The sequence below is a fragment of the Pelophylax lessonae genome (assembly GCF_965119305.1).
Source record: "Pelophylax lessonae genome assembly, chromosome: 5".
Classification (NCBI taxonomy): Eukaryota; Metazoa; Chordata; class Amphibia; order Anura; family Ranidae; genus Pelophylax; species Pelophylax lessonae.
The window spans coordinates 216,200,921-216,225,957 of NC_138772.1; the positions used below are offsets into that span (position 1 = coordinate 216,200,921).

Below are 25,037 nucleotides of genomic sequence, written 5' to 3' on the forward strand. Positions count from 1 at the left end.
TAAACACCGGTCTAAGGATCGAACTGGCCATGGTGAACTTGTGTCGGATCTCCTGTCAAAAGGGTCTTTAAAAGCCGAAAAGTCCTCCACCAGGAGAAGGGTGGCTTTGTTTAACCTGGAAACCTGAGAGTCCACCACAGGAGGGACTGTCAACTTTTTTAACAGGGACTCGTCAAAGGGATACCGCCTAGCGAAACGCTTAGCCACCTCCAACAGTGCGTTTAGGGGAATCCCACCGACTCGCGACAATTTTGTCAAAATAGGAGGGAAAAGGGACGACCTTTCTTACCTTTGAGGATTTGCGGGTACCTTAATGTACCAGCATCTTCAACACAACAGCAGCTGCGTCCTCCAGTTTTCAAGTTTCCTGTACTGACACAATCAGTGCATCCACTAGCGCCTTTTCATGCACGGCTGTAGTGGAAGACGAATCATCCTCGCTATCAGAGCATTCAGGGTGCGTGGACGCAGACCCAGTAGGGAGACTCGCGCCCCCAGCATCCAAATCAACCTCAGACTCTGAGGAGACAAAAGGATACAGGTGAAGGTGGGGGGTGCTTTTTATCAGTCCGGACCATATCTACTTTGGACACTAGTGACTCCAGTACTGCCGTCATTGCAGACAAAGCAGGTTGGGACCCAGAGGACCCCGCAGCCTCTGAGAGAGGATCAGGTGGTGAAATATGCTCCAGGGACTCCAAGAGTAAACCCAGGTAACCACACCAGCAAAAAAAACACTAAGTGACCCCCCCACCGCCGAGCTAGCAGCACCACAGGTCCCAGTACACCCAGCCGCTGTTGAAGCATGGAGAGGGGGAGCCATTTTTCACCCGCAGGGACTCAACACCACCGGTCAGATAAAGAGCAGAGAACCAATCCTGCACGTTGTGCAGAGATCAGAGAGAAAGAGGAAGTCCAGGAGTAAACAATAGAGGCCCACCGCCAAAATCACCGCCCATAAGGCTCCAAACACTCTGCCACCGCTCTATTCAATGGGAAACTACTAGAAAATGGCCGCAGGACTACATAAACATGGCCGCCGATATATACAGCCATCCACAACAAAATGGTGGCTCCACGTGGTGCCCCAGGTACGCATGAACAGTGAGGAGTCCCCACCAGGACCATGCCCCTCAAAAAAACGTATATTCAGCAGCCGGCGGCACGCTACCCCCCCCCCCCGGGCCCCATCGCCCACTTGACACCCACAAACTGAGTTTTAAGGTATGGGCACCCCTGTGGGGGAAAAGAGGGGAAGTTAGTATGGGTGAATGTGGGGTGGTCCACAAGAGACCCCGAGATTTTGGGGGGAGACGCTATGTGGGAAAGTGAACCCGCGGGGTCTGACTGTTGCAGGGGGGGCCCACGTCCACCCCAAAAAGGCCACCTGGGGGAGAGGTGACACTAACCACACCATGGAACCGGGTGGGCACCACTCGGGGCAGACCACCGCACCATTGGAATGGGTGTGCTGCAGGCCAGAGGCAGGCTGCAACTCACCGGCCAGCCCCCTTCCAGTGGGGCTATTTCGCGGGCGGACCTATCGCAGAGCTGAGGCCTGCACACGTTCACTGGCTTGACTGGAAGACCATAAGGATCTAGGATATCCAGTCCGACGCCCAGTCCAGCAGTTGACGGTAGTTCTCGCAGGAACAGAAAATAATAAAAGAGGAAAAAAATTCCATTTAGAAAGAAAAAAACTTCTGACTAGGCAGAAAAAAACTGTGCCTACAGCAGGAAGAGGGAGTATATTCCCTGGGACTGCCCCAGAGGTGTGTTAAAGTTTTTTCCTGCCTACTGTCCTACTCCTGTAGGGGGCAGCATAGCCCAATGGTCAAGAAGATTCTGGAGCTGTGTCCGTCAATGAACAAAAGAGAAAACAAAGATTTTTAACAGAATGGGATGAAAAAAAAATAGGACTTCTGTGCTATAAATTATTTTCTTGCTGTCTACAGAGGGACACGGGAAGCCATTAACCTTTTGATTGTAAAGCTGCCTACAAGATGACAGTCACTGGCAAACAAAAATTGCAGTCCAGCTCAAGATCACTCCTCCTACCAACAGCACAACTCAGTTGTGTATCAAAACAGTAACAACAGGATCATAAACACATAGGGGTGGGAGCTGTGTCCCTGCAAAGAAAGAAATTTACAGTAATTAAAAAAACTCATATTTTCTTTACCAGTTTGCAGGGAGACCAAAAAAAGTTTGACCAAGATGTGGGCAACACAGCAAATAACCACTAACAGGCCAAAGAAATTGGGAATGTCTAAAGGACCTTACATCTGAAGCTGGCACAGATGAGGCCAAAATGTCCACCTTGTAGAACTTAAAGAACATGTGAACCAAAGATCATGTGGAAGCCTTGGAAATCTGGGAAACAGTTGCTTGACGCCAACAATCTCAAAAAGTAAATCACAGATCTAGTAGCGTCTGCTTTGACGGGAAAGGGTGGAACCTAATCCTTGAGACCATAAGCTTGAATGATAGTCTGCAGTAGGCTACCTACAGATGGTGGAACAAGAAGCGATTGCAAGGTTCAACCAGAATTACAAAAAGGGAATCAGTTTAACTGAAAGAAGCAGTGACTGAGAAATAGACTATCACAGCCTGAACCACTTTCAAACAATGAAGGGAAATTTTCTTTAGGTGAAGGTTAAGGCGAAAGGCAGAAACTACCTTGGGCAAAAATAAAGTCCTGGCCATCAATACAACCCTATCCCTATGCAAAATCAGAAAAGGTTCCTTGCAAATTAAGGGCACCAGTTCAGGAACTCCCTTTGCAGTAATGGCTACAGGAAACGCATCCTTTTACGTGAGGGTAGATAGAGGAATGTATCTAATGGATTCAAATGGCAGTTTCTGAAGGGCAGCAAGAGCTAAATTCAGAACCCAGAGTCACAGGGAAAAACCCATACAAAAGGTTTTGATCAGAAGAGTGAGAAGCCATCAGTCTCTAAAACAGAATAGAAATGAGAGGAACCCTTGATGGTGCTAAAAGGCAAATGCCGATTCAAACCCAGCTGCAGGAAGAAGATTTCTCATGGAGAAACTCCTGGGGTGAAAACCCGAGTTTTCATACCAAGAAAACTATGCCTTGTATGTCCACCAAAAGACATTAAGAAAGACGGTTGATGGTGAGAAACCGAAGAAGGGGCAGGGGGGCAATGTTGTAGCCTTGGAGCCAGGGGTGACCACTGCAAGCAAGCAGCAGGAACAAATCAGAGTTTAAATTGCCACCTGGCTCTTTGCAAGCAGGAGCAGCATCAGGAACATGTTTCCTCAACACTTTGTTTGGGGAGAAAGATAGGAAACACACAACATTCAACTTAGCAGATCATATCAGTGCTCATTCTCAGTGTTAACCCCTCCTGCAGTAAAATCTGCAGGAATGGGAAATAAGTGACCAAATTCATTGAGGTAGTACTTGGTAATTGGTCTGACCAGACTACTTACTAAGGCTGCCCATACATGGCTCCAGTTTATTTGTTCAGTTAGCCAGGTGAAAAGAAAAAACAAAACAAAATGAACCAATTCCCTCATCCACAAACTCAGTGTGGATGTAGGAATCCTCCTCACTTTATCATTGTATTATGATGGGGGAAGATACCCCCCGTCAGAATAAAATGATAAGTGGGCAGGATTTCTATATCCAGTCTGACATTCTACTGTCAGAATACACAGAAAGCACTGCAGTCTATGGGCAGCAGAGCTGATCGAACTGAAATTTTCCAGCAACTCCATTCAGATCGATTTCTCATGAACAGGAATGGCCACACATGGGCTGAAATTCCGGCAGCTAGAGCTAAGGCAAATAAATACTGTATTACAATATTTGTGTATTTTGTTTTTCTAAAACAATGAAAAATAGTTCATGAAGTTATGTTGCTTATTGGAAAATTATAAAAAAGGCCATAGGCAATCAGTGCTGCCATCTCAATGAATAATTTTGTCAGTTTTCTTTAAGACACTCGGTTCAAGAAAAGCCACGGGTAACACTGCGCACACACACACACAAATGAGCATGATTATGCCATATCTGTTTAAAGTAATTGTAAAGTCTTGGTTTTTTTTTTTCAGACACAGAGCCGCCACCTCTTTCTCCTGATTGGCTGACTGACTTTAACCACTTGCCGACCGCCGCACGACTATCTACGGCGGCGGTCAGCCCCTCACAGGCAAAGTGACGTAGGTCTACGTCGCTCGCCTGTGAGGGTTTAGGGAGCGAGCGCGCGCCGCCGGAGGCGCGCTCCCGCTCCCGCGTGGTCACGGACCCCCCCGCGCGTGTGACCGGCGGACCCGATCGCCGCCGGCCACTCTGCGATCGGCGGGGGAGAGGGAGAAAGTCAGGCAGCTTGTGTAAACAAGCTGCCTGTCATTCTCCTCTCTGTATGAGAGCTGATCACATGGATCTACTATGTAGATCCATTGATCACTCTGCATACAGTTGAAGCCACAGCCAATCACAGTTAGAATCACGCCCCTAGGGACACACACAGCCCCTCCCTCTCAAATAAAGTTAACCCCTTCACTACCAGTGTATTTTTACAGTAACAGTGCATATATATAGCACTGATTACTGTAGAAATGTCACTGGTAACCCCAAAAGTGTCAAAAATGTCAGTCAAGGGTCCGATCTTTCCGCCGCAATGTCGCAGTACCGCAAAAAAAATCGCAGATCGCCGCCATTACGCGTTAAAAAAAAAAACAACAAAAATGACAAAAATCTTTCCCTTTGTTAGTAAACGCAATAACTTTTGCGCAAACCAATCAAAATACGCTTTTTGCGATTTTTTTTACCAAACATAGGTAGCATAAAACAAATTGGCCGAAAATATTAAAAAATTTTGATTTTTACATTTTTTTTGGGGGGAATTTCATATAAAAAAAAGGGAAAAATATTGCTATTTTTGCAAAATTTACGCTCTTTTTTTGTTTATAGCGCGTGATCAAAAAATCGCACAGGTGATCAAATACCGCCAAAAGAAAGCTCTATTTGTGGGGAAAAAAGGACGCCAAATTCGTTTAGGTACAGCGTCGCACGACCGCGCAATTGTCCGTTAAAGTCACGCAGTGCCGAATCGCAAAATACCCTCTGGTCGTTTAGCAGCCAAATCCTCCGGGGCTTAAGTGGTTAATTGACAGCAGCGGGAGCCAATGGTGCCGCTGCTGTGTCTCAGCCAACCAGCAGGGAGAGTCCCAGACGGCCAATGGACTCGGGGACATCGCTGGATAGAGATGTGGTTCAGGAAAGTATTAGGCAGTGCTGGGGAGGCTGCTACACATAGAATGCATTAAGATAAAAAAAAACTTCTATCTTTACAACTATCTTTTTAACTTACTTTACCTAATCTTTTCACTATCACAGACATAATTACTACATTTGTGGCAGCAAAGACCTATAAACTGACTCCTGACTGCTTTAGCAGGTGGATGTCTGTTAATACTTTCTAGTGGATGGGATTTACAACTGCTCAATCCCTTATATACACGTAACCCGGGACAACCATGGCAGATAAAGCTTGATCTGTGCTTGATCAGCTTCAACGGGGTGAAAAAGTGATGTAAGGGGTACAGTACTCCCTCGTAATGCTATAAGAGGAAAATAAAAAGTTAAAAAAGATAAATTTACACTAAACATTAAAAAAAAAAAAAAAACACACACATTTTCTAATGCCCAAAAGTCCCCCATGACACGAACATATACGTGCAAACATAAAATGCAAGCTTCGGGTACACCTATGTACAACATGTAAAAATGACAGTATTTCAAATTTGGGCTTTAACTTAAGTGTATCTTTAAATGAAGATATAGGTATGATAAACAGTTTGTATCATTTGGCATAAAAAAATTTGCAAATATCACCATTTTATTCTCCAGGGTCCGTGCTTTAGGAAAATATATAATATGGGTCTCATTAAGCCTAAAATGGGTATTTTAAAAAATGTGCAGAAATTGCACATTTGGCAGCAAAATAGTTCATTCTAATTGTTCCCCAAGATATTGAAAAAAGAATGTTTGGACTTTCAGACCTTAATAGAGATCTGCTGAGAGCCTGGACCAGCACCTTCCGATCCCTCCACAGCCAAGAGCTTCAGTGAGCGCTGGAGGGGCAGAGCAGAGTGCGATGATTGACAGTCATAGTTCTTTGCTCAGAACGGAAAGGAGAACCAAGTGATGAGCAGTGTCTGATTGCTCAGGTCTCACTACAAAGCGGGGGGGTCGATGCTGCATCTGCCTAGCGGAGTATACATTTCTGTTTTTTTTAGTCCATACTATTCTTTTAAAGTGGAAGAAAAGTTCAAATATAACTATTCATAATAATGTCTTAATAATTCCCCCACCTTTTCTGCCTAACCTGAATAAAAAAAAGATGTGTGTTTACCTATTTTAGTAAGCTCCGGTCCCGTCACATGATGCCGCAGCTCTAACTCCCTTTTGTCAGGAAGCTGCTGCTGCAGGGGAGAGGAGGTAGCGCCAACAATGGCTGGGCTAAGGGAGCCTAAGGGTGGCATCACAGCCCCTGGAATTCACAGCCGTTGTCAAGCGCAGGATCATGTGACCACATGGGAAGAGGAGGGAGCACTCAACAACAGCAGGGAATCCTGGGAACTTTAACATCACTCATAGGAAACCCTACGTCCCAGCTATTGTCAGCCCTTCTCCTGCTTCCCTGCAGCCACCACTTTTCTTCCAGTGTAAGTCTCTTCTTAAGTGCAGCAGGGTATCCATTCAAACACAATGTACTCTTCACATTATATAAACAAGCATACTTAGACTAGAACAAGGCTATCCAACAGGCGGTCGTTGGGGCTCTATTTTGCAGCCTATGAGGTCCAAGCATGACAATGTCCAATGCCGAGCGGTAGAGGGGTGTCAAATGCTGAAATGCTCTTTGTGCTTCATCACCAAGCTTTACCTGTTTGGAGAAGTGATCTACTAACCACTCTGCCCAACAGGGAAATAATTCCACCCATCAGTACTTGTATGTAGGTTTGGCCCAAAGAAGAGGGAGAAAGCAGTGTGACAGCATGTGTTCAGGTAAGTAACCACTTTAACCACTGAACGTTGTTTTGTTTTTTTTCCTTTGCTTCCACTGACCACAAATGGGGAGAAGGGTATTTACTGTTGCCACTGCACACCAATTGATCATTATTTAACCACTTACCTCAGAATATTTCCCTCTGTAATTGCCCAAGCTTTTCTCCATTCTTCGTAGCCTATGAAAAAGCTGTTCTTTGCTTAATACCTCCAAGCTACTCGCAGAATCTTCAGTTTCACTTTCAATATCTGAAGAAGGATCAAACATAGGGCCTGCACTGTCCGACTCAATTCGGTTTAAAGATTCCCGTGAACCACTTCTTACAAGTGATTCTCTTGATGAAGAACGGAACAATGTCTCCTTTACAGGACTACGAAATAATGACTCCATTGAAGGGACACGAAGCTGCAGTTTCTGTGCAAAAGATTGCCCCTCGTTTCTCTGAAATGATAGTTAAACTTGAAATCTTTCAAAAATGCCAATACCAGAAAAATAATAACAGTTGAAATATAGTACTCCCAAAATAGAAAAACTGATAGTCACAATCAAAATCAAATAATACTTCTAGAGCGGACTGTTCTCACAGTAGAACTATAGGCAAAACTTTTTTCCATTTTGGATAGTGCAAGGATGAGTTATAACCCGTCAGAATTTTTCCCGTCATCTGTGTCTCATTGCTGAGATTTCGCTTCACTTCCTGTCCCATAGCCAAATAGAAAATTATAGGAAATCCCTGCAAATTAAGAGAAATCCTTGGGGACCCCAGGTCACAAGAACTAGTGTCCCCATTAGAAGATTTCCCTTCTATTACTTTTCTGGGGACAACTAAAAATTTGTGATTTTCTTTTACTTTCATTACATTAATGATAATGGTAAACAGGACAAATAGAACGAGTGAATCTCCTTAAAGTGGTTGTAAACCCACCTTTATAACTTTTACCTATAGGTAAGCCCTTAATATGGCTTACCTTTAGCTACTGTAAATACCTCCTAAACTTGCACCGTTTAGGAGATATTTACATTGCATGCAGCCGATGACGTCATTGGCGCATACGCTCTGAAGAAACGTCTGTCCCGTAAAAGTACTAGCAGATTTAGACAGAGTTGACTAACAAATTAAAGCCAAACTCCAGCTAACACTTTTCAAGCCGTTACAGTTTTTTCTTTTGGTAAAAAGGTTTTGCATGGATGGAAAAAGGCTGAAAGCTGCAAGCATTTCTGTGTAAACCACTTGCCGACCGCCGCAAGTACATATACTGCCATATACCGGTCAGCCCCGACCAGGCAAAGTGACGCACTGGTACGTCACTAGTCTGTCAGTGACTTGTGAGCCAATAGCGGGTGAACGCCCGCCCGCTGAGGCGCGTGCCCGCCCCAGCTCGTTCACTAACAAGTCAGTGCGTGTGACCGGCGGACCCGATGTCCGTCGGTCACTTGCGATTGTTCGCCGGGAAGGGAGAAAGGCAGGCGGCTAATGTAAACAAGCCGCCTGTCATTCTCCCGTGTAAAAATGGAGATCAGACGGTTCTACTATGTAGGACCGTTGACCTCTGTTTTTACACTAGTAGCCATGTCCAATCACAGTAAGAAACATGCCCGTAGGACACACTTAACCCCTCCCTCTCCAATACAGTTAACCCCTTCCCTGCCAGTGTAATTTTTACATTAACAGTGCATATGTATATCACTGATTACTGCAGTAATGTCACTGGTAACCCCAAAAGTGTCAAAAATGTCAGTCAAGGATCCGATCTGTCCGCCGCAATGTCGCAGTCCCGCAAAAAAAAAATCGCAGATCGCCGCCATTACTCGTTAAAAAATAAAAACCAAAAATGACAAAAATCTTTCCCTTTGTTAGTAAACGCGATAACTTTTGCGCAAACCAATCAAAATACGCTTTTTGCGATTTTTTTTTACCAAACATATGTAGCATAAAACAAATTGGCCGAAAATGTTAAAAAATTTTGATTTTTACATTTTTTTTTGGGGGGGAATTTCATATTAAAAAAAAATGTGAAAAAAAATATTATTTTTGCAAAATTGACGCTCTTTTTTTGTTTATAGCGCATGATCAAAAAAAAAAAACAAATCACACAGGTGATCAAATACCACCAAAAGAAAGCTCTGTTTGTGGGAAAAAAAGGACGTCAAATTTGTTTAGGTACAGCGCTGCACGACCGCGCAATTGTCCCTTAAAGTCAAGCAGTAAAAAAAAAAAAAAAAAAAAAAAAAAAAAAAAAAAAAATCGCAAAAAAACCCGCTGGTCAGGAAGGGGGTAAGATCTTCCGGGGCTTAAGTGGTTAAATGGTTTGTGTCAAAGGCCCATCTGCCATTAATTACAGGATAACTTAGCCTGTTAATTGAAGTTGAAAATGATTAGACCTAGTGACTGCATTACAAGGTGTCGATAGAAAAAAAGGCTAAAAACAAAAATAAAACATCACATCTGAGGACTGGTAAGCTTCAATATAATACATTTTAGTTTTTTAGATTTAAAGCGATACTAAACCCAGAATCTGCATTCACTAGATCTGGTCTCCCACAGTACATGGAAATGTAAATATTAACAGATAAATACTCTTTTCTCATCAGCAGTATATAGCAGTCTTTTGACTTCTATCAGTTCCTATTAAAGCTTGTAGGAGGAGTTTTCATTCTCCCCTGATCCTCTGTCTGGACACTGCTGATTGGCCCTGTGCTAATCACATGCACAATCCCAAGGAAAAAAAAAACTCTAGCAATACAGTACACACCAAAACTGAGCATGTGCAGCCCGTCCCCTGGCTCTGTAAATACCAGGTTATTTTTTTGGAGACAGTGAAAGAAGAGGAGGATCAGAGAGAGCTGATCAAACAGGCTTTATACACAATGCAAAGGATTAACCCCCCTAGGTTCCACAGTAAGTATTACTTTTGTGGGTTTAGTAACACTTTAATACTTCTTTAACTGACAAGTTAAAACTAATAATTGACAAATTAAAAAAAACGAATAAATTAATTTAAACAAATAATTTTATTATTTTTTAAAGCATCCTCAGTGCTGCCTAAAAAAAAAACTTTTGCACAGTACTGTCTATCTTCTATAGTAAAAAAATAAAGATTTGCTCTGTGGTGGACTTACCTGGCTTGAGGCAGGATCATTTCCATTTACACTGTCTTGAGACCTGGATATATTCTGGGTGAAAAAAGCACAGGGCATATGCATTTATGCTTATATCTTATATAAGTAGATACAATTTTTAGGTAATACTTCAAAAGTCAAGTCAAGCTTTGTTAACAAGTAATTAAGCATTGTTAAACAATTACAGTATGTCTAAAATGTCAGGTTAGATTTGTGTAACAATACTTAAGAAATCGTAGTTGTACATTTCGTTGCAGCTTGGCATACTGACATTTCAGTAAGTATATTGAAAGAAATTTAAATATCAATAATGTAATTTATTGGCAAGAGCATATTGTTGGTTTATTAGGTAGCTGAAGAGACTTTGAGTGTGATCTTTTTTCCACAAATGATATATTTTAACATAATTTGCATAAATCATTGTACGCATAAACTGCACAAAACACAACTACTTTCCTTAAATATTTATTCTGATGAGATGCAACACAAGTATATACAATATTTGTATATGTATATGCAATTCACCAGACAAACTGCATTAGTGAAAAGACCCCACATCCAATATTGGCAGAAATTAGGAGTAAGTTTGATTAAAATGTTTGTTGATGCAAATAATCCCCTTGCAACCACAAAAATATATTAGTTCATGGAAATGCAGATTACAGAAATTCTTAAAGAACAACTCCAGCCTGAATGATAACAGTTTCCTAATCTACAGTAATCAGTAGTTTAAAGCTCTAAAATTTAAATTCTCTAAATTGTGACTCCCAAAACCCTCACAGGACTAGTTTCCGCACCACCTTGTGTATTTACCAGGGTGACGGAATTCAACACAGTCAGATAAAATAGAATAGAGGAGAAAACCCCAAGATGTTCTAAATTTCATTCAATGTGACATACAACACACATACCATTTAGACAGCTGTAAAGGTGGTGATCTGCTGCTGTTACTTAAGGAGACAGGATAACCAAAATTGGGACCATATTTGCAGTACCTTTACTATAATTTAAGTAGTCATCTTTGATATATCATATTTAGGCCCCGTTCACATTGCCGCGATCCGACTTGGGGGGGGGGCGACCTCCGAGGTCGCGGTGCGAGCAGTGCGCCGCGACCTTGGAGCGGCCGCCACGGACTTCATAACATTGAAGTCTATGGCGGTCGCCTCCGGATCGTCCCAAAGAAGCTCCGGACCCTTTTTCTAAGTCGGAGCGACTTGTGTCGCTCCTATTAGAACGGGTCCGCAGCTTCCCTATGGAAGGCGACCTACGGCGACCTGTGAGACGACCAGGTCGCCTCACAGGTCGCCTTAGTGTGAACGGGGACTTAATTTTTTTTCTTCAATTATTTCCGGATTACTTGCCTGAGCAAATGATGTTCTACATCCCAGGAGTCTTTAGGAGGGGAGAAGGGGTTTTCTCAGCTAAGGACACTTTCATGCATGCATGCTTGAGCTAATGGCAGATAGATTCTAGGAAGTAAATGCTACAAGAATCATTTGCCCTTACTCAAGATAGGCACAGCCAGGCGTGTATTTTAACCACTTAAGCCCCGGAAGATTTTACCCCCATTCCGACCAGGGGGTATTTTACGACTCGGCACTGCGTGAGTTTAACTGATAATTGTGCGGTCATGCAATGTGGTACCCAAACGAAATTTACGTCCTTTTTTTCCCACAAACAGAGCTTTCTTTTGGTGGTATTTGATCACCTCTGCGCTTTTTATTTTTTGCGATATTAATAAAAAAAGAGCGAAAATTTTGCAAAAAAATGACATTTTCAACTTTGTCTTTTAAAAAATATCCAATATACTCAATTTATGTATTTTTTTTGGCCAAAATATATTTAGCTACATGTCTTTGACAAAAAAAAATTCAATGAGCGTATTTTTATTGGTTTGCGCAAAAGTTATAGCGTCTACAAACTATGGTGTAAATACAGAAATTTACACAGCTTTAATTTTTGACTGCCTATCTCATTTCATGAAGTGCTAAAATGGCGGGGCAGTACAAAACCCCCCCCAAACTACCACTTTTTGGAAAGTAGACATCCTAAGGAATGTTCTGAGAGGTATGTTGAGCTCATTGAATATTTCATTTTTTTGTCACAGGTGTTTGAAAAATGACTAAAAATTTTTTTTTTTTTTTTTTTTTTTACACAAAGTTGTCATTGAAATGATATATTGCTCACACATGCCATGGGTATATGTGTAATTACACCCCAAAATATATTCTGCTGCTTCTCCTGAGTACAGGGATACCACATATGTGGGACTTTTTGGGAGCCTAGCTGTGTACGGGACCACAAAAACAAAACCCCACCATCAGAATTTCAAAGGGCGTACATTTTTCATTGCATTTTCTCACTACCTCTAACGGTTTAGGAGGCCCTGAAATGTCAAGATACCACAAAACCCCCCCAAATGACCCCATTTTGGAAAGTAGACACCCCAAGCTGTTTGCTGAGAGGCATGGTGAGTCCATGGAATATTTTATATTTTACCACAAGTTTTGGGAATATTACTATTTTTTTTTTTTTACACAACGTTGTCACTAAAAGATAAAATTCTCACACATGACATGGGTATATGTGGAATTACACCCCAAAATACATTCTGCCACTTCTCCTGAGTATGGGGATGCCCCATGTGTGAGACTTTTTGGGAGCCTAGCTGTGTACAGGACCGCGAAACCAATCAACACTCCCAGGTTTTCTAATGGCGTAAATTGTGCATGTCACCTCTGCACTACCTGTCACAGTTTCGGAGGCCCTAAAATTCCAAGATAGCACAAACCCCCCCCAAATGACCCCATTTTGGAAAGTAGACACCCCAAGCTATTTGCTGAGAGGCATAGTGAGTCCATGGAATATTTTATATTCTGCCACAAGTTCCGGGAAATACATATATATATATATATATATATATATATATATATATTTTTTTTTTTTTTTTCACAAAGTTGTCAGTAAATGAAATATTGCTCACACATGCCATGGGTATATGTGAAATGACACCCCAAAATACATTCTGCTGCTTCTCCTGAGTACAGGGATACCCCATGTGTGAGACTTTTTTGCAGTCTAGCCGAGTACAGGTCCCCGAAAACCAGTCCCCGCTTTCAGGCTTTCCAAGGGCGTAAATTGTTGATTTCACTCCTGACTACCTATCACAGTTTCGGAGGCCCTAAAATTCCAAGATAGCACAAAACCCCCCCAAATGACCCCATTTTGGAAAGTAGACACCCCAAGCTATTTGCTGAGAGGCATGGTGAGTCCATGGAATATTTTATATTTTGCCACAAGTTCCGGGAAATATATATATATATATATTTTTTTTTTTTTACACAAAGTTGTCAGTAAATGATATATTGCTCACACATGCCATGGGTATATGTGAACTGACACCCCAAAATACATTCTGCTGCTTCTCCTGAGTATAGGGATACCCCATGTGTGAGACTTTTTTGCAGTCTAGCCGAGTACAGGACCCCGAAAACCAATCATCGCCTTCAGGCTTTCCAAGGGCGTAAATTGTTGATTTCACTCCTGACTACCTATCACAGTTTTGGAGGCCATGAAATGCCAAGACAGCACAACCCCCCCCCCCCCCAAATGACCCCTTTTCGGAAAGTAGACACCCTGAGCTATTTGCAGAGAGGCATGTTGAGTGTTTTGCAGATCTCACTTTTTGTCACAAAGTTTTGGAAATTGAAAAAAGAGGAAAAAAAATGCATTTTCCTGTTTTTCCTTCATTTTCCAAAAAAATTAGAGCTGCAAAATACTCACCATGCCTCTCAGCAAATAGATTGGAGTGTCTACTTTGCAAAATGGGGTCATTTGGGGGGGGTTTGTGCAATCTTGGCTTTTTATGGACTTCAAAAGTGTGATAGGTAGTAAGGAGTGAGATCAACAATTTACGCCCTTAGAATGCCTAAAGGTGCGCATTGGTTTTCCGGGTCCTGTACGCGGCTAGACTGGCAAAAAGTCTCACACATGGGGTATCATTGTACTCAGGAGAAGCAGCAGAATGTATTTTGGGGTGTCATTTCACATATACCCATGGCCTGTGTGAGCAATATATCATTTACTGACAACTTTGTGTAAAAAAATAAAAAAAAATAAAAAAAAATTTTTTTCCCGAAACTTGTGGCAAAATATAAACTATTCCATGGACTCACCATACTTCTCAGCCAGTAGCTTGGAGTGTCTACTTTGCAAAATAGGGTCATTTGGGGGGGTTTTGTGCCATCTTGAAATTTCAGGGCCTCTGAAACTGTGACAGGTAGTCAGGGGTAAAATCAGCAATTTACGCCATTAGAAAACCTGAAGATGTGGATTGGTTTTCGGGGGCGCGTACACAGCTAGGCTCCCAAAAAGTCTCACACATGTGGTATCCCTGTACTCAGGAGAAGCAAAAGAATGTATTTTGGGGTGTCATTTCACATATTCCCATGGCATGCATGAGCAATATATCATTTAGTGACAACTTTCTGTAAAAAAACAACAAAAAAAAAAAAAATAATAATTTTCCCGAAACTTGTGGCAAAATATAAAATACTCCATGGACTCACCATGCCTCTCAGAAAAAAGCTTTGGGTGTCTACTTTTCAAAAAGGGGTCATTTGGGGGGTGTTTGAACAGTCCCGGCATTTTATGCTCAATCTTATCCACACATCACCCACTCTTCTAACCACTTGAAAACCAAGCCTTTTCTGTGCCTTTTTGTTTACATGAAAAAATATTTTTTTTTTACTAGAAAATTACTTTGAACCCCCAAACATTATATATTTTTTTAAAGCAGAGGCCCTATAGAATAAAATGGTGGATGTTGCAAATTTTTTTGTCACACGGTATTTGCGCACAGATTTTTCAAACGCAATTTTTGCGAAAAAAATACATTTTTTTTTAATTTATTGCACAAATACACTATATAATTCCAATTTTTTTGGTAAAATTTAAAAGATGATCTTATGCCGAGTTCATAGACACCTAACATGACATGCTTTAAAAATTGCGCATGCCTGCGCAGCGACAAAAACGTATGTACATTTTTAAAAACCTTTAAAAGTCTCTACAGGTTACCACTTTAGACTTACAGAGGAGGTCTACTGCAAGAATTACTGCACTCGATCTGGCGATCGCGGTGATACCTCACATGCATGCTGCAATTGTGGTTTACATATGACACTAGACCACCGCTTGCGTGCGCCATTGCGCGCAAGCACCGGGGGTAAGGGGGGGGGGCTCAACTTTTTTTTTTTTTTCTTTTGCTTTTTTATGTTATTTTGACACCTTTCCTTTAATTTTTTTTTTTTTTTAAATCATTTTTATTGTTATCATAGTGAATTTAAATATCCCCTATGATAGCAATCTGTGGTGACAGGTACTCTTTTTTAAAAAAATTGGGGTCTTTTAGACTCTAGATCTCTCCTCTGACCTTAACGCATCTGACCACACCAAAATTGGTGTGATAAAATACTTTCCCAATTTCCCAATGGCCCTGTTTATTTCTGGCGAAACAGAAGTCATAAAATGCTTGTAGCCTCCGGCATCTTAGGCCATAGAGATGATTGGAGCCATTCTCATCTCCAATTAGCTCCATGGTTAGATAATTGAACCACCGGCTGCACTCTCGGGTTAACCGGTGGGACAGGAGAGCCAGAGAAAAACCATGGAAGGCTGCGGAAGGCGGCGGTGGGGGGGGGAGGCCCCTCCCACTGCATGTTAAAGCAGTCTAGCGGCCAATTACCTGCTAGAATTGCTTTTACATGTAAGCCGACCGCTGGCTGTAAAAAACGATACCAAGATGATGCCTAAATCTGCAGGCATCATCCTGGTATAACCACTCAAAGTCCAGCAACGTACCAGTACATTGCTGGTCCTTGTTTGGCATATAGGTTTTTTTTTTTTTCATGCAGCCTGTGGGCTGAACGGAAAAAAAGAGAACCTATCAGAAATCAGCACAGGAATAATGCGTAGTATTACTCATCATTAACCGCCCAAACAACCACCCACTGAATTTAATGATGGGTATACACGACACTATCCACGTATACCAAAATAGGATTTTAACTGCAGTGCTGAAATCAGAAAATCACCACAGCTGCTATCAGCAAAGGTATCCATATATGCTGAGCGCAAACGCTGTTTGTGTCAGAATATATAAAATCAATGCGTGGTAGCCGACGAGTACCTGCAAGAGAAACAGGTCACAAAAGAATGAAAAAACAAACAAAGGACATTGAAAAAAGTATAGTAGGAAGGAGTAGAAGGACATATAAAATGACTGACAACAACAGTTTTTGGATCTTCATCATTAACCGCCCAAACAACCACCCACTGAATTTAATGATGGGTATACACGGCGCTATCCACGTATACCAAAATAGGATTTTAACTGCAGTGCTGAAATCAGAAAATCACCACAGCTGCTATCAGCAAAGGTATCCATATATGCTGAGCGCAAACACTGTTTGTGTCAGAATATATAAAATCAATGCGTGGTAGCTGACGAGTACCTGCAAGAAAAACAGGTCACAAAAGAATGAAAAAACAAACAAAGGACATTGAAAAAAGTATAGTAGGAAGGAGTAGAAGGACATATAAAATTACTGACACCACAACAGTTTTTGGATCCTTTTATTTTTCTTTCTAACTGTTCCTTTATTTCTTGATTTGGGAGGGACTGCGATCTTCTGCGATCTTCTCTTCCAGCTTGGGTCTCTCAAAATGTCGATGGACATCCAACATCCTTCGAGACCCTGTGTTTATGTGCCCTACACTGTGTCTTGCTGTACCCTATGCTATTAATCCACTAGTGTATGGTAGCGCTCGAAACATTCCCCGATGCAGAGACCAGGTTGGTCAGGACATTTGGGACAATAATAACGGGTGTCACGCCTAAATCTGCGCTTGCTACAGACACAACATCTTCTTTGGGGCCATCTTTGGGTAGGGGTACTCGGGAGGACATGTGAAAAATGCCTCTCATGCAGCCGGCTCACTGCATCTGGAAGGGGAAGTTGGGCAGGCATGCCTCCTGGGTACAGGTAGGCAAGGATGATCTCTTCCTGGAATTCCCGGAAAGATCCAGTTCGTCCTGACGCCCTGTATAGGACAAAGGCGTTCAGCATAGCCAAGCTGGTACACTTTTTTGTACCAGCGTCTGGCTTTACGGGCAACTAAATACGGCGCCAAAAGCTGGTCGTTAAGGTCCACCCCTCCCATATTAAGGTTATATTCGTGGACACAGAGGGGTTTCTCCATAACGCCAGTTGCCGTAGGAATTTGGATCGTCGTGTCTGGGTGAAGGGAGGACAGAACATAAACATCCCGTGTATCCTTCCACTTCACCGCAAGCAATTTGTCTGTTTTCAAGCAGGCTCTCGCCCCCCGACTAAGACGGGAATCTACAAGCCGTTGGGGGAAGCCCCGGCGATTAGGTCGCACGGTGCCACATGCGCCAATTTGTAAATCGAGAAGGTGACTAAATAGTGGCACGCTTGTGTAAAAGTTGTCCACGTACAAATGGTACCCCTTTCCGGATAAGGGTGACACCAAGTCCCAAACGATCTTACCGCTGCTCCCTATGTAGTCTGGGCAGTTGGGGGGCTCCACACAGCTATCTTTTCCCTCATAGACCCGGAAACTAACTGTATAGCCTGTGGCCCTGTCACACAATTTATACCGTTTGACCCCGTACTTGGCACGCTTGCTGGGGAGGTACTGTTTCATAGCAAGGCGGCCAGTAAATTTAATCAGGGACTCGTCAACGCAGACAACTTGTTCGGGGGTAAACAAGGCTGCAAACCGCTGATTGAAGTGGTCTATGAGGGGCCGAATTTTGTGGAGCCGATCGTATGCAGGGTCTCCCCGAGGACGACAGATTTCATTGTCGCTGAAATGCATAAATCGCAGAATTTGCTCGTATCTCGTCCTGGACATAGAGGCAGAGTACATGCGCATATGGTGAACTGGGCTAGTGGACCAATATAGCCGCAATTCACTCTGTTTAGTTATGCCCATGTGGAGGGAAAGGCCCAGAAAGATCTTAAATTCGGAAACCGTTATAGGTTTCCAGCCGAATTGTCTGGCAAGGTGTGAATTTGGGTTGGCGGCGATGAACTGTTGTGCATATAAATTTGATTGATCCACAATAGATCTGTAAAGATCTTCCGTGAAGAACAGCTCAAAAAAGTTCAGGGGCGTAAAACCAGCTGTCTCCACGTGGATTCCAGGTTGGGCGGTGAATGGGGGAAGTACTGGCGCTGTAGTATCAGTGGGTTGCCAATTAGGAAATGCCAGCGCATCAGGGAGGGCACTATGGGCTCTACGGGCCTGTCTTCGAATACGCGGTGGCTGCGGGCCACTACTTGTGCTAGCCACCGCACCAGCTTCAACTGCACTTAGGGGACTCGCCACGTCACCAGGTCTTACTGCAGTGCTGGTTGTACTAGGTCCAGGTTGTACTAGGCCGCTGGCGCTTGCCAGGTCGCCAGAAGGATGAGCGGCACTAGTACCCACACTCTGCTCCATACGAGCACCCTGCGATTCCTGCATCTCAACAACTTCAGAATGGGGTCGGGTACGCCTGGGTCTAACAGGGACCCATCTGTCGTCGGAGCTATCTGTCAGGGAGCCGCTGCCGTCATCAGGTTCATATACTGACACTAATTCGGTCATTGTAGCTTCCCCTTCGCTATCAGATGACTCGGTCAGCATATAACTGATAAGCTCTTCATCCCTGTACGAACGTTAGGTCATTTTGGTAACTAAATTTACCCGTACAGTGATGCGACTCACAGGTAATAAAAGCACCTGGTTGTCGAAGATTATTTCAAGCGCTACAAAAAAAAAACTGCTAATGCTAGCAGGGATCAGGCCTGACTCTGCTAACACAGCGGTTTTGTGTCTTGTGTTTTTTTGCAAGTGACAGTAATCTATTGATTACTACACTTGCCTGGGTGAAAGGGTTAAACGCAGGTGCTGGCCGGAATCAGTACTGATCGTGCAAATACCGCGTTTTGGGAACCCTAAACTATGGGGGCGCTAGTATAGTTCTGATCAGATCAGATATTGATCTGTTCAAACACTATACTAGAAATGGAAGTGTAGGTGCGTGCGTGCGTGCGTGTGTGGCAATCAAGGGGTTACTTCTAAACTATGCGCCGGGGATCTGGGGGGGGGTGGCGGGGACCCTAAACCTCCTTTGGGAAAGAAACTAGCTAGCGCAACCTCAAGTCACAATGACACCAATACAAAATACAGTAAAAACAGTATATTATGTGTGTATTAGTGCTAATGTGACAGAGGGTGTAGGGGTTAACGGGATGTGATCAGGGGGGGATCAGGGGTTTAAATCTTTATTGGAAGGGACTGGTGGGTATCCTAAGGATAAAAGGAACGGTGGCAAGCGCTAAACCTGGTCACAAGTCACACTTATACGGGTATATAGAAAATGCTATATACTGTATACGGTGTGCGTTGTGGCAGGGGGTGTAGGGGTGATCAGGGGGGGATCAGGGGATTAAATCTTTATTGGGCGGGTGGCGGGGACCCTAAACCTCCTTGGGACACAAACTTAGTCGCCTGCGCTAATTCTGATCACAATGACACTAATACAAATATACAAAAACACAGTATATTACGTTTGTATTAGTGCTGATGTGACAGAGGGTGTAGGGGTTAACTAGCGGTGATCGGGGGGGATCAGGGGCTTAAATCTTTATTAGGGGGGGTGGCGGGTAATTCAAGTGGAAAAAGGGGGGTCGCAAGCGCTAGACCTGACCACAAATCACACTTATACGGGTATATAGCAAAATGCTATATACTGTATACGGTGTGTGTTATGGCAGGGGGTGTAGGGGTGATCAGGGGGGGGTCAGGGGCTTAAATCTTTATTGGGCGGGTGGCGGGGACCCTAAACCTTCTTGGGACAGAAACTTAGTCGCCTGCGCTAATTCTGATCACAATGACACTAATACAAAAATACAATAACACCGTATATTGCGTTTGTATTAGTGCTGATGTGACAGAGGGTGTAGGGGTTAACGGCGGTGATCAGGGGGGGGTCAGGGGAGATCAGTGGGTTAAATCTTTATTAGGGGGGGTGGGGGGTAATTTGAGTGGAAAAGGGGGGGTCGCAAGTGCTACACCTGTTCACAAATCACACTTATACAGGTATATAGGTAACTGCTATATGCTGTATATAGTGTGTGTTGTGTCAGGTGCTGTAGGGGTTAATTGGGGGGGGCGATCGGGGGTGAAATGTGCCTATCTACCTGTGTGTGGGTGTGCTTGGTGCAATACTCACAGTAAGATGTGCTCTCCTCTCACGCTGGATCCAAAAAGACCGTTGTGGGGGGAGGGCACATCTCCTCTAAGCCTGTGTTTACATTTCACAGGCTTAGAGGATGATCTGATTGGGCAGGACCGATCAACAGGTCCAGACCAAAAATGATTGGCCTGGACCTGATGACTGATCGGTTCTGAACCCAATCGAGTAATCGTCGGCGGCGGGGACGCGCGGGAGCACGCACAGGGCCGGCAAATAGTGCTGACGTAGGCCTACGTCAGTTTGCCTGGCCGGGGCTGAGTGCCGACGTAGATCGTCGTGCGCCGGTCGTAAAGTGGTTAAAATGATTTCTCAACAAAATAAAGAATGGAGACATGGACGGATGGGGGGAGTTTGATATTGAAATTAAAGATAAACTGCGGCAGGTTGGCTCGGCTGCGCGAACTGCCATACCTGACGGCAGTTCGCAGGAGCGCTCCTGAGGTTGCGCCCACACCCACCCCCATTAGGCAGCGGGGAAGCCGATACATGGGGCCGGCAGGCTGCAATTGCCACCGTGCACCCGCGATCGCTCCATGTGGAGAGAGAATGACGGTCTGCTGTTGTAAACACAGCAGACCGTTGTTCTCTCTGGAATGAACACAGGGTGTCTGTGATCCTCCTATTTAGGATCTCTGTGTTGATTCCACAAGCCTATCCCCTTTACAGTCAGAAAACACCCCCTAGGCATACACTTAACCCTTTGATTGCCCGAGTTAACCCCTTCCCTGCCAGTGTCAATATTACAGTAACAGTGCATATTTTTAGCACTCGTTACTGAAGTAATGTCACTCGCCCCACCAAAAGTGTCAAAAATGTCAGTTAGGGGTCTGATCTGTCCGCCACAATGTCAAAGTCCCACAAAAAATTGCAGAGCGCCGCCATTACTAGTAAAAAAATAAATAAATAAAGAATGACAAATATTCCCCCTAGTTTGTAGACGCGATAACTTTTGCGCAAACCAATCAAAATACGCTTATTGGGATTTTTTTTACCAAAAATATGTAGCAGAATACAAATAGGCCTAAAAAGGATGAAAAATTTTGATTTAAATTTTTTTTTTTTTTGGGTAAGGTTATATAGCAGAAAGTGAAATATAGTTTATTTTTTAGACTTGACGCTTTCTTCTTGTTTAAAGCGCAAAAATTAAAAATTGCACAGGTGATCAAATACCACCAAAATAAAGCTCTATTTGTGGGGGGGGGGGGGGGGAGACATCAATTTTATTCGACTACAGCGTTGCATGATCGCAGTGCCGAATCGCAAAAAATGGCCTGGTCTTTAAGGGGGGGGAAAACTTTCGGGGGCTGAAGTGGTTAAATAGTGCTTTTGGTTTTCAGATGCAGAAGATCCTCTTTAAGCAGTTTGTTTTATTTTTACTCCATAGAGCACTTCTGGAATGAACCGTTAACGGATACCGGTGGGAATTTTATAAAAATCTGCTGTGCCACTTTTCTGGCATCCCTCTTTCTAAATTAATGCGTTAAAATTCATGAAGCAACCAAACCCAAAGTTTAATACTGGTACAGATGGGACAGACGTTTAATTTAAGAAAGGTTTATACAAAATGTAATATGTTAAAAAAAAATCAAAAATATTTTTACATAAGATAAAAACTTTGATCAAATGGCCATACAAAAAAAATGAGGTACCAGCATAACACAATTGTTCTACTCCTTTATTGTATGGACCCCAGAAAGGAGATTAAACCAAGGGATCAGAGGCCGACGCTGTTGTGGAAATTTTATTAATATTTGTGTGGACATTTTTCCGGATGTGTTTTAGTTAAATTGCCATTATGTCTCCCAGTGTCGGGTTACCGGTATTCGCTATGCACATCGAACATGGCTTTAACCAGCATTGAGGAAAGGCTGTTCGTTGTGTAAACCTTTCATTAAATGGAGACTGCATACCACTCGCCTGACCTCCTGAACGGCGGGCGCTCAGAGCAGCTAGCGAATGAGAGAACTCCGGTCCAGATCTATGGCAGTGCGATGAAGTCCGCCACGCAAATGTATATCAGTCAGCCAGGGCCCGGTATTCACTAGCAGAGATGCGTTTGGGAGGTGGAATTATTATGGTTTTGATAAATATCTGCCCTTTATCTGGAATGGCTGGCAGCCTTCTGTTATGCTTGATTACCATGATCATACTGCTACTATATCCTTTGCAGATATTGTCTCATTTACTGAAACAGTAGCATAATCCCCATCATATCTGGTTTTTATTAACTATAATATATAGGATTCACTCTAACTGGTTATGACGGGAGTGCATGTCTATGTATTAGCACGGCCGCATTCATGTAAATACACGCCAGTTCCATTGTATAGTGTTTGGACACGTGGGTTTCATGGTTAACAATAGTGCATGGTTCCTCTTGCACCCAACGGCTGGAAACTCTAGCACAAGGCTCAGCTCGTTCAGTTAACATACACTCCCCTTTCTATTGAACTTTTGAATGTATACATGTATGTGATTGGTTGTGTTGTATGGTCACCACCTCCCATTGTAAACCCCTTTTTACTGACTATAAATAAACAAGAGCCCTGTGTTGGAGCAGGACTGTCCGCACAAGCCGGATTGTGCCTTATATGCGAGTGCATTTTAAATTATTTTACAATAAAGGGATATTTAGCAGTGAGCACTTAGATCCTGTATCCTTTATATATTTCATCTGCAAACTGAGTCCATAAGAATACCTGTTCAGCAAGAGATATCCATTGACCTGAACTCACCCAGATTGAGGATTCATTGCTCATTTATCATCTCAGTGAGGTGAGAGGCTATCTTGTGGCTAGATGGTGGTGGTGTTTTTAAGCACTTTGTAGTATTGAGACACCAATCAAGCACTGTATCTCTTTATAGTGGAATCGTGTACCACAACTCCAGTGTCTGCCAGGTCTTTCTGAAGGGATCGTGCAGTCAAACCTGGGTTTTGAATTGTTTTTCTCACAATCCTGCGAGCTGTTCTGTCGGATATTTTTCTTGGTCTTCCAGATCTTGCTTTAACTTCCACTGTTCCTGATGACTGCCATTTCTTAATTACATTCCGAACAGAGGATATTGACATCTGAAAACGCTTTGCTATCTTCTTATAGCCTTCTCCAGCTTTGTGAGCGTCTACTATTTTCAGTTTTCTAGAAAACTGCTTAGAAGATCCCATGGTGCTGATTGTTGGGGCCAGGTCAGATGAGTCTGGGCATTTAAAACCTTTGAGATTGACATCACCTGGTCTTCCCAGACGATGATTGAGAAAAATCCATGACACTGGCAGATCTTAGCCTTGCAAAGGGGGCAGTGCATGCTATAAATTCTGCAGGGTACCCAAACTTTTGCAGACACAATTTTTTTGTTTTCTGTAATTTTGAAAGTGTCAATGATGGAAATAAAATCTAACTTTTGTTGACATATTAGAAGAATGTCTAATCTGTAATTTGATGCCTTTGAGATTTTTCAATCTTTCCTTAAAGCTTCTTTATGCACATTAATACAAATTTTTACCTTACGATCCCCACTATATATATATTATATATATATATATATATATATATATATATATACCTAGATGTGTAATTAATCAAAATATATATAGGTAAAAATGAATACAATTTGGTGTATTAGAAACGGATACCCCATATAGGATTGCCTGATGAAGACACGTGGCTCATTGTGTCGTCACGCGTAGGGGAGGGGCAAGGACGGACGGAGCGCTTCGCCGAGGTGCTGGCGAGACTGTCAGGCTGAATCCACTGCAACAGCTGCGGCATCTCCCACTATACCACCACGGTATTCTAAAGGTTGTTAAACCTGACCTGGATGGCTATCTAAAGGTGCATGGATGCACCATAGCATGTGAGTGCATTACCTTATGTTTTAACAGAATAAAAAGATTTTAAAGGTATAAGCACTATTGTGAGCCTTTTTACTTTCATGATACGCTGGCTATTACGGAGAAATTGGCTGATATACGGGATGTGATCACCTAAAAGTGCCATCCATAAGATATCCTACATTTGAGCCTAACTGAATCTATTATAAGGTGAGCGCCCAATCACAAGGGGGTGCACGATTAGGATTGAGCTGTGACACCCCGGTCACTCACTTTGTTTGGGAACACTGCCACAATTAGGTGGCTCAAGCACTTATAGAAGATTTGTTTGCACTGATTTACACTAAAGACTTCTTTTGGACACTTTAATTTTATATGCTGCATGGACTTATATATACATTTTTCCACTGATATAACTCATCATTAATTGAATTTTTATATAGATTGATTGAATTTTTATAATTTATGGATTGATATTTAATTTTAGCACTGGGATTTATTGCAATATTCACTTGTGTTTTGCACCTTGCACTTTTTTCTATATTATTGGACTATATCCATGGTACAGTTTTATATTCGTTTATGAATAGCATTTTGCACGATTTTTTATCTCTCAGCATTGGATTTTATCTATGATACAGTGTTTTATGACTATAGAACCAGTATCTTTTGCTTGAGGGCTGAGATTTACTTATTACTTATTTATTTA

General features: G+C 42.8%; 1 protein-coding gene across 2 annotated transcripts in view; it reads right to left on the reverse strand.

The window, feature by feature from the left end:
- Positions 1 to 25,037, reverse strand: part of GOLGA4 (golgin A4) — a 205,438-nt gene that overhangs the window by 150,427 nt on the left and 29,974 nt on the right. For both annotated transcript variants that reach the window (XM_082259202.1, XM_082259201.1), the window contains exons 4-5: positions 10,164 to 10,217; positions 7,170 to 7,484 (exon numbers count right to left, since the gene is read on the reverse strand). In XM_082259202.1, the coding sequence (XP_082115328.1) occupies positions 7,170 to 7,484; positions 10,164 to 10,217 (369 nt within the window). The remainder of the gene's footprint in view (positions 1 to 7,169; positions 7,485 to 10,163; positions 10,218 to 25,037) is intronic.